Source organism: Sapajus apella, unplaced genomic scaffold, assembly GCF_009761245.1.
Source record: "Sapajus apella isolate SASKATOON/1434 unplaced genomic scaffold, GSC_monkey_1.0 scaffold13, whole genome shotgun sequence".
Lineage (NCBI taxonomy): Eukaryota > Metazoa > Chordata > Mammalia > Primates > Cebidae > Sapajus > Sapajus apella.
Genome location: NW_022436953.1, coordinates 27547544 through 27558303, shown reverse-complemented (window position 1 = coordinate 27558303; position 10760 = coordinate 27547544). Strand labels below are relative to the sequence as shown.

The following is a 10760-nucleotide window of genomic DNA, read 5'->3' as shown; positions in this document are numbered from 1 at the left end:
TCCTTTAGTGAGTTTTTGAGGACCAGTCAAATCTGAAACATTTACAAACAGCGATGAATGGACTGAATTTGGATGTGTGTGGAGGATGCGCTGTAGTTGACCCGAGTTCCTTTTCAGTAGTAAAACTAGCTGTTTGCCAATAATGCACTTGACTTGGATTTAAGCCAGAATACTGATTACGCAAAAGAGACTTCTGTTGGTAGGCCTGTATTTGTGAATAGTTACCTCAGGAAAAGTAAATATTTGTCCAAATAACAAGAACAAATTTACTCCTCAAGTTGAATATTTCAAATGGCTTTTGAATGACTTTATACTATTCTTTTAGAATAAGAAAATAATTTTTAAGAGTGTAGGCTAAATTAACTTCAGCATTAAGCCTTTTGTGGAAATCCTACTGTAAAGTAAGTATGTTTTATGTAGATGGATGGGCTGGATGGAGGGAGGGAGTAATGGTAGCCTGGAGGACTCCGTTAATTATGTGGATAAAACCTTCAGTGTTAGAATGCTTGCTTGCCAATGCAATTTGTTCTCATATCCAGGACCTGAGTGTGTGCCTCGGGTCAATGCATGATAGCAGCCCGGAACACGTTATTCTGACCTTTGAAGGCCATGAGATTACATGAAGTGAACTTTTGATGAAGAGATGAGTGATTCCGGATGAGGTCAGAGAGTGACCACCCCCTTTTAGAGTTAGACTCAACTTGGTCAGGGATAGGTGATCCCATAGTTTTGAACACTTGCTATCTTGACTCTCTTAGGAGTCCTCAGTAAGACTGACCTCATTTATTTAACAAAGGTCCACAGAATGCCTGAACGTGGGCTAGGTTCTAGGAATGCAAAGTGAATTTTACTATTTTTTTAAGGAGTGGATAGACTTGTAGGTTTTAAAAACAAGTGGCCTGAAGTGTTGGGACCTGTTACAAGCCTGCAAAGTTCCTGAGAGTCTTTAAGAGGGACTTAAATAGTAAATACTATTGGGGGGGGGGGGGTTAAAAAAAAGCTACTGTGAATGGTAATTATGCTCAGAAAAAATATCCAAACCTTAATGGTTATCTTGCAAGTGTAAAATTGCAGGTAATTTTTTTGTCTGTATTTTCTAATTTTTTATCAACTGAAAAATGGTGTGTGTATGTTTTTAAACAGTTTAAAAAGGAAATCATGGCACTGTTGATTTTTATAATTCAGAAACTGGCTAGTTTTAAGGGCAAAAGGGAACTGAGTGGCCATTTTGTGCTGGATTTGACACAGTAACATTAATCCTCAGTAACACTTCAACCCCATTTACAAATGGGGAAATGGAAGCTCAGAAAGATTGACGAAACACCCGGAGTTACTCTTAAGAACCACAGACAGAATTTAAAAGCCAGGTCTCCAAACTCTGGATTTTCGACTTGATTCTCCTAACTTTGAAACCTTTTTGGAAGAGGATGTTATTGATGTTGGCTGTTTTTAAGTCCATCTTAATTCTGCTCTAAGATTTCTCATACAGTGCCAAGAACAGTAACTTGAACACAGAAGTTTCTTTGATAGAAACGTGTTTACAGGATTTTGATACATCATGGTGCATGCAGTTTCTGACCTTTCCCAGTTGAATCAGATATCCGGACTTTGTCTTAAAAACCTTAAGAATAAGGCCAGGTGCAGTGGCTCACACCTGTAATCCCAGCACTTTGGGAGGCTGAGGCGGGCAGATCGTCTAAGGTCAGAAGTTCAAGAACAGCCTGACCAACATGGAGAAACTCCCGTCTCTTAAAAAAAAAAACCTTAAGAATTGCTGACCCAGTGGTGTGTGCCTGTAGTCCCAGCTCCTCCTGAGGCTGAGACAGAAGGATCCCTTGAGCCCAGGTGTTTGAGGCCAGCCTGGGCAACATAGCTGAGACTCCTACCTGTGAGTGAAAAGACAAAAACCTGAAGAATGAGTATTGGTAATGTTTTGAATGTTAATATTTGTTTTGTCACCAATTATTCTGTAATAAAAGTGCCTAAACTTGACAGGTAAATGATTTTTTCATCCCATTTCTATTGGAAATCAGCTGAGCAGATAACTGGTTTTTTTTTTTTTTGGAGACAGAGTCTTGCTCCCCAGGCTGGAGTGCAATGTGCGATTTTGGCTCATTGCAACCTGCGTCTCCCAGGTTCAAGCAATTCTCCTGCCTCAGCCAGCCACGTAGCTGGGATTATAGGCGACTGCCACTATGCCTGGCTAATTTTTGTATTTTGTATTTTTATTTTATTTTTTCCCTACAGCGCCCCCCAATTTTTGTATTTTTAGTAGAGATGGGGTTTCGCCATGTTGGCCAGGATGGTCTCCATCTCTTGACCTCGCGATCCGCCCTCCTTGGCCTCCCAAAGTGCTGATATTACAGGTGTGAGTCACTGTGCCTGGCCTATATAACTTTTGCATAAAATGAGAATGTTGAATTTAGATTTTTTTTTTTTTTTTTGAGATACAGTCTCACTTTGTTACCCAGGCTGGAGTGCCAGTGGCATGGATTGTGACTCATTGCAGGCTAGAACTCAGGGGCTCAAGAGATCGTTCCACCTTAGTCTCCTGAGTACCTGGTGCTACAGGTATGCGCTGCCACACCTGGCTAATTTTCGTATTTTTTGTAGAGATGGGGTCTCCCCATGTTGCTCAGGTTGATCTTTAACTCCTGGGCTCAAGTGATCTGCCTTGGCCTCCCAAAGCACTGATATTATAGACGTGAATCACCTTGCCTGGCCCTGGAAAGTTGTTACAGTTTAGAGCACCACTAAGTATTGCCTGAGTGTTTTAGTGCTGATTTGATAAGCAAAATTAATGTTCTAATTTTTTAGTTGATCAAACAATACTGAGTAAAGCATAAAGAGCCCAAGAAAGAAATCATAAAAAATATTTTAGACTTAGTAGTATTTTGGGGGAAGTTCTGTATAGTGCAATTAGATATTTTTGCTAGCAGCTACCTCCAGTTTGATGATTCTTACCCATCCCTTTGTGATACAGTCTGATGAAAGTTATGGACCTTCTTTTTGGAAAAATACATGTCTGCATATAATTCTGCATTTTATTTCAGGAGATTGTGGACTTTCTGAGGACTGTCCCTGGATCGTGGGTTAAAAATCTATATTCTAATCTGAACCGTGGGAAGAAAAAATAGTCGGTGAGTCTTTGGCAAACCCAGTGCTGGATTTTGTTTAGTAATTGCAAATTCCTGAACATGCTGTATTTACTGGGTAGTGCCAAGTTTAAAGGGAAGTAAGCCAAACTCTGAGTATTATGTTTTGCTAATTTGGCAGCTTAAGTCAAGAGTGCTGTGAGATTATACATGGTTTGACTTATCATTGGAAGACTTCTGTTGAAACATGAATTAACTAGTCTTTTAGAAAGTAAATATAGATAGAATAAGTATGCCTAGTTTTTGGCATCTTTCTCCTAATCAGGAATTTATCTTTAAGTTTTTTTTCCTCCCAGAGGTGGTGCCTATGCACACACTCTAATTTCCTATTAATTATTAATTTCTTTCATAGCTTAGTTTTTGCTTCTTGGCTTATCAGGATGCTTAATGGTAAATTGGGTACAAAGAGGGGTGTGAAGCCTTGTGGAGGGGCTAGTTTTAGGGTTGAGGGTGACTGGGGAGAGTAGCCATGACCCTGACTTATGTGACAGGGTGGCAGGGTAAACACCAGTGTGCTCACTGATGTTTAGACTTTAATGTTCACGTAAGTAATGGATTGTAGTTTGACGCTCTCTAGCTCCCAGTTACCTTTAGCTAACAATAGCTTTTATGCCACAGTTTTTTGGAGGATAAGTTTTGTAGAAACAACTCGCCTAGCAGAATAGATTGTTTTGTTTGGGAATCCTATGTATGTATGTATGTATATGTTTGGTCTATTCAACTTACTGTGAACACTCTTTAAAGCTATTATAAATTTACATTTTTTTCCTAGTCTTTTTGCCTTTCACCTTTGTTTATGATCAATTTGACCTACAGAAGTTTTAGATATGTGTGGCTAAATAAAAGATTTTAGGCTGGGCACAGTGGCTCACACCTTTAAATCCAAAATTTTTGGAGACTGGTGGGTGGATTGCTTGAGCCCAGGAGTTCCAGACCAGCCTGGGAAACAGGGCAAGACTGCCATCTCTACAGAAAATACAAAATTAGCTGGGTGTGGTGGTGTGTGGCTGTAGTCCCAGCTACTGGAGAGGCTGAGTAGGAGGATTGCTTGAGCCAGGGAAGTTGAAGCTGCAGTGAACTGTGATCACATCACTACACTCCAGCCTGGGTAACAGAGCTAGACCCTTGTCCCCTCTTCCAAAAAAAAAAAAAAAAAAGATTTTACTTTTTGTAGTTTAGCTCTTAGGTGTGAAGCTCTTCCCATCCCCTAGAAGTGAATTTTTTTGTCTCCACACCTGTTGTTTTTGTTTCAGGGTGGTCCCTTTTTCTTGGTAGAAACCAGATTCTTCCTTAGTTGCTTTACCCTCCATATACAAGGACAAGATAGTTGCCAGTCCCTCCATCTCCTGCCCCATGACTAGTCTCTGGCAGCCTTCTCTCTGGTCTCTGCCCTACAGTTGTAGCTGTCTCATAGCATCGTGCCTGATGGTATTGGACTGTGGTAGGTGCTTAACAAATACTTAGTGTTCAGCAGTACTCAGTCAACACAAAGTGCAGCAGCTCTGGAAAGAGTCTCACTCTCACTGTTTGGTTGATTGATTGACTGATTGACAGGCTACCACTCTGTTGCCTAGGCTGGGCTCAAACTCTTGGACTCAAGTGATTCTCTCATCCTGAGCAGCTGGGGGGGCTATAGGCACAAACCACCACACCTGACTCAAGAGTCTTACTGTTTCTTTTTCTTTTATAGAGACTAGGTCTTTTTTTTTTTGAGATGGAGTTTCGCTCTTGTTACCCAGGCTGGAGTGCAATGGCGCTATCTCGGCTCACGCAACCTTTGCCTCCTGGGTTCAGGCAATTCTCCTACCTCAGCCTCCCGAGTAGCTGGGACTACAGTCCGCGCCACCATGCCCAGCTAATTTTTTGTGTTTTTAGTAGAGACGGGGTTTCACCATATTGACCAGGATGGTCTCGATCTCTTGACCTTGTGATCCACTGGCCTCGGCCTCCCAAAGTGCTGGGGTTATAGGCGTGAGCCACCGCGCCTGGCCTGAGACTAGGTCTTACTATATTGCCCAGACTGGTCTTGAACTCCTTGGCTCAAGCAATCCTCCTGTCTTGGCCTCCCAAGGTGCTGGAATTACAGATGTGAGCCACCACGCCTGGCCATTTTTTTTTTTTTAATAGAGATTGGGGCCCCTCCAAGTTGGTCAGGCTGGTCTTGAACTCCATGCCAAAGGTGATCTGCCCACCTCGGCCTCCCAAAGTGCTGGAATTACAGCCATGAGCCACCATGCCCGGTCCTGTTTTTTTTTTTTTTTTTTTTCCTTGAGTCTGGGCCTCACTCTGTCTTCCAGGTTGGAGTGCAGTGGCACAATCTCAGCTCACTGCACCCTCAATTTCTCAGGCTCAAGCAATCCTTCCACCTCAGTCTCTTCAGTAGCTGGGACTACAGGTGCACACCACTACATCCAGCTAATTTTTAAATTTTTTGTAGTGATGGAGTCTTCCTGTGTTGCTCAGACTGGTCTCAAACTCCTGGGTTCAAGTGATCCCCTGGCTTCAGCCCCCAAAGTGCTAAGATTACACGCATAAGCCAAGGATTCTCACTCTTAATGCATTCTCTTTTCTTTGGACAGATCTGTAGTTTTTCTACTTGAAGGACACAATGTTTTCCAAACTAGCACATTTGCAGAGGTTTGCTGTACTTAGTCGTGGAGTTCATTCTTCAGTGGCTTCTGCTGCATCTGTTGCAACTAAAAGAACAGTCCAAGGCCCTCCAAGTTCTGATTACATTTTTGAAAGGGAATCTAAGTATGGTGCGCACAATTACCATCCTTTACCCGTAGCCCTGGAGAGAGGAAAAGGTATGTTTCAAATTACTGTCTCCTCCCTTTTCTTAAAACTTTTTATAAAAAAAGAATTGCTTCCATGTTTTTTCAATATACATTTTTCTAGATGTATTTAATGTATATATTGCAGACACAGTCAATTCATTATTGAGTGTCTAGTGCTGCTGTGTTAGGTGCTATGGAGGCTTCAAAGAGGAACCATTTAGTTTTTGTCATGTGGATCTTACCAAGAGGGAATGCAAGAAAAATAAGAAAGTACTGTCATATTGCTGTCATTTTTTCTTTTAACTTTTATTTTGGCATAATTTTAGACTTAAAAGTTGTGACAAGTAGTACTAACATTTTTCTTTTACTTTTCTCCCAGATTTTCCAAGTGCTAACTTTTTACTGCTTTGCTCTTAGTATATTCACTCCCTTCTCTCCTCTCTCCTCCAACGTCCACATATTGTACATTTGTTTTCTGAACTGTTTTGAGAGGAAGTTGTAGACATCATGTCTTTTTTTTTTTTTTTTGAGATGGAGTGTTGCTTTGTTGCCCAGGCATGATAATCACTTGAACCCAGGAGGCAGACCTCCTGGGTTCACTGCAACCTCTGCCTCCCGAGTTCAAGTGATTCTCATGCCTCAGCCTTCAAATAGCTGGGATTACAGGTGCATGCCACCACATCTGGCTGATTTTTGTATTTTTTGTAGAGATCGGGTTTCACCATGTTGACTAGGCTGGTCTCAAACTCCTGACCTCAGGTGATTCATTCGCCTTGGTCTCCCAAAGTGCTGTGATTATAGGCGTGAACCACCGGGCCCAGCCGTACATGACACCTCCCCCCGCAACTTTTTTTTGAGGAGTTTCGCCAGTCGCCCAGGCTGGAGTGCAATGGCGTGATCTCAGCTCACTGCAACCTCCGCCTCTTGGGTTCAAGTGATTCTCCTGCCCCAGCTCCTAAGTAGCTGGGACTACAAGCCCATGCCACCACATCCCGCTAATTTTTGTATTTTTAGTAGGATGGGGTTTCACCATGTTGGCCAGGCTGGTCTTGAACTCCTGAGCTCAAGTGATCCACCCACCTCAGCCTCCCAAAGTGCTGGGATTGCAGGTGTGAGCCACTGCGCCTGGCCACAGGGCGTCTCTTTATCCATAAATACTTAGTGTGTCTTTTCTAAATACCATGACTTTTTGAGATAGGGTCTCACTCTGTTGCCCAGGCTGGAGTGCAGTCCTGGGTTCAGGTGATTCTCCCACTTCAGCTTCCCAAGTAGCTGGGACTACAGGTGTGCCCCACCATGCCTGGCTTATTTTTTGTAGTGATTAGATTTTGCCATGTTGCCCAGGGTGATCTTGAACTCCTGGTCTCAAGTGATCCTACTGCCTTGGCCTCCCACAGTGCTGGGATTGCAGGTGTGAGCCACCATGCCCAGCTGACTTTCTCTTTTATAACCATAGAGTAACTATAACAATCAAGAACTTAGCACTGGTAAAGCACCATTATTTAGTCTAGAGACCTAATCCAGATTTCATTTGTTCTCTTTTATAACAAAAGATAAAACCTCTGATGAGTTGCATTCAGTTGTCATGTTTAGTCTTCTTGAACCAGAGCAGTTCCTCAATCCTTCTTGGTTGTTGTGGTCTTCTTTCCCTTTGTATTAAGTATCTCGTGGGGACAGAGTGTGAAACTCCTTAAATACCCAGTTACTCATGAATTTTTACTCACAATTTTAGCATCTACTCATGATTCCTGCCTGAGTAAATGATTACTGTGACAGTTGCCAAATGGTGATTTAATCTACAATTTGGAATAAACAGCCTTAACCAAATAAAACAAAAATTTATTACTTAGCTTTGTACCAGAAAATGACAGAGTAAGAGTATCACACATTTTTGTCATTTGCCTGTATTTTATTTGGTACCAGTATTATAGACATACCTTCTTTGGAACTAATAAAAATCTGTTTTGTATTACATGACATGGCAACGTCATTTTACATTCCCATGAGCAATGTATGAGAGTGCCAATTTCTTCAGATACTTGTCAAAACTTGTTTTTTAATTATCACCATCCCAGGGAATGTGAGATGTTGTCTCACTGTGGTTTTAACTTGCATTTTCCTAACGATGTGATGTTGTTGAACATCTTTTCATGTCTTAGCCGTTTGTATATCTTCTTTGGAGAAATAGCTATTCAAGTCTTTGCCCATTTTTAAATTGGGTTGTTTGTCCTTTTGAAATTGAGTTGTAAGAGTTCTAGATGTTAGATCCTTATCAGATACGTGATTTGCAAATTTTTTTTTCCATTCTAAGTGTTATTATAGTCTACTTCTCATGATTTTTGTCTGTTATGTGTAACTTCTGCTTTTTTGTTTTTAAATTTTATTTATAGGCAGAATCTTACTCTGGTGCTCAGGCTGGAGTGCAGTGGCACAATCTCAACCCACGTCATCCTCCATCTCCCAGGCTCAAGCAATCCTACCACCTCAGCCTCCTCCGTAACTGGGACTATAGGCGCACACTACCATGCCTGGCATTTTTCTGTAGAGTCAAGGGTTTTGCCGTGTTGCCCAGGCTGATCTGGACAACACTCCTGGGCTCAAGCAAGAGTGTTAGGATTACAGGTGTGAGCCACCCCTCTTGGCCTAATTTCTGCTTTTAAATTTAATTTTGGGTCCTAAATCTTAAAATTAGGTAAAGGTGGCCGAGTGTGGTGGCTCACACCTGTAATCCCAGCACTTCGGTAGACTGAGGTGGGTGGATCACGAGGGCAGGAGTTCAAGACCAGCCTGACCACCATGGTGAAACCCTGTCTCTACTAAAAATACAAAAATTAGCCAGGCATGGTGGTGCGCGCCTGTAATCCCTGATACTCAGGAGGCTGAGGCAGGAGAATTGCTTGAACCCAGGAGGTGGAGGTTGAAGTGAGCCAAGATCACGCCACTGCACTTCAGCCTGGGCCACAGAGTGAGACTCCATCTCAAAAAAAAAAAAAAAAAAAAAGTATTAGGTAAAGCTTTTACTCCAGAGTTTATAACCTTTTTGTGTTATTTTTGTTAAATGTGTATTTTGAGGCCAGGCAGATAAAATGCAATTCTTAGTAATTCCTTATAAACCAAAGTTTATTATGCCTGAGCTAAAACAAGCTTTAACTACAGATATATATTAAATAGAGGTCCACATATAAGCGTTCAGAGGGCTTGCTAGCAGTCTTAATTTTTGGACATTATGCCATGTAGTAATTGTCTAAAATTATTTTCCTTTCTTGTGTATTTTAGGCATTTACTTATGGGATGTAGAAGGCAGAAAATATTTTGACTTCCTGAGTTCTTACAGTGCTGTCAACCAAGGGCATTGTCACCCCAAGATTGTGAATGCTCTGAAGAGCCAAGCGGACAAATTGACCTTAACATCTAGAGCTTTCTATAATAACGTACTTGGTGAATATGAGGAGTATATTACTAAACTTTTCAACTACCACAAAGTTCTTCCTATGAATACAGGTAAAGCCCTTCCTTTTTTTATTAAATACCCTCAAAAATAATATTTGTATTTTCTGGTAGTTTAAAATTTTTTGATAGTTTGAAATAAAAAAAAATAGTTTAAAATTTCAAAAAGTCTGAACGTTTTTCTCTCTTAATAGGAGTGGAGGCTGGAGAGACTGCCTGTAAACTGGCTCGTAGGTGGGGCTATACTGTGAAGGGCATTCCGAAATACAAAGCAAAGGTTGTTTTTGCAGGTATGTAAAATTAAACATTCTAAGATTGAAACATACAATATAATTTACTGTGGCCAGGCATGGTGGCTTATGCCTGTAAACCTAGCACTTTTGGGAGGCCAAGGCAGGAGGATCCCTTGAACCCAGGAGTTCAAGACTGGCCTGGGCAACATAGGGAGACCCTGTCTCTATTTAAAAAAAAAAAAAAAAGAAAAAGAAAAAAAAAATATATAATTTACTTATGTATATAAAATTTACTGTTTTAGTTTACTGATGAAATACTTATAAAATATTTTGCCCAGTACATGATACATATTTGCTGAATGTTTCATAAAAATTAATGAGGGATTTCCTCTTCTTGGGATTATTTCTTCATGTATGGATTTTTCTTTCTGAACTCCCTGTTCCTCTAATTTGCCGGTCAGATTTTTTTCATAGCAGTTATCCAGTTAATTAGTCTTACCGGTGGAGGGTTTTTGTTGGGTGTTGGGGTTGGGTGAAGTTAGTATGGGGCCATGCTCTATGTAGACTGTGGTTTGAATCTTGATATTGGAGGTACTGTTGTGCCATGTTCCTCTTAGAAGCTGTTGGAAAGAGGAGGCTTGGAGTTGTCCTTGTTAGGCTTCTGGGACTGGATGAAAGGAATAACTTGAATTCTGGTTAGGGAGACTAGCAATTAATTGAGAGGATGTAGTTTGACTGTTGAATTCTTTATATTATGTTCGAATGAGAGATTCTGACTTGTTTTTTAAGTTTTTCTTTTTTTTGAAGTATGTATAGATTTGTCACTATAATGGTCAAAGTTTATTCTTGTGATAGTTGAAATCATTAAATATTCTGCCTTATGAACATATGCAGTTAAATTATAAACCCCATAACATAATAGAATCCAGAGTTCAACTGAAGGCCAGAGGTAATTGGTATTTGAGGTGACAGATTGTATTCCCAAAGAAGAAATCTTTGCAAAACTCTAACTTGCCATTTAAAAATCTTGTGCTTAGGCTGGGCGCGGTGGCTCAAGCCTGTAATCCCAGCACTTTGGGAGGCCGAGGCGGGTGGATCACGAGGTCAAGAGATCGAGACCATCCAGGTCAACATGGTGAAACCCCGTC

At 41.0% G+C, this 10760-nt stretch overlaps 1 protein-coding gene across 2 annotated transcripts in view; it reads left to right on the top strand.

Moving 5' to 3' along the window:
* Positions 1 to 10760, top strand: part of OAT (ornithine aminotransferase) — a 23185-nt gene that overhangs the window by 2199 nt on the left and 10226 nt on the right. Inside the window, exons 1-5 of one of the 2 annotated variants that reach the window (XM_032281938.1) lie at positions 2459 to 2571; positions 3054 to 3140; positions 5735 to 5962; positions 9209 to 9433; positions 9574 to 9669. In XM_032281938.1, coding sequence (XP_032137829.1) covers positions 5764 to 5962; positions 9209 to 9433; positions 9574 to 9669 — 520 coding nt within the window. In that variant the 5' untranslated portion in view covers positions 2459 to 2571; positions 3054 to 3140; positions 5735 to 5763. Of the gene's footprint in view, positions 1 to 2458; positions 2572 to 3053; positions 3141 to 5734; positions 5963 to 9208; positions 9434 to 9573; positions 9670 to 10760 lie in introns of those variants that run through there. The other variant, XM_032281937.1, reaches the window with a different exon arrangement.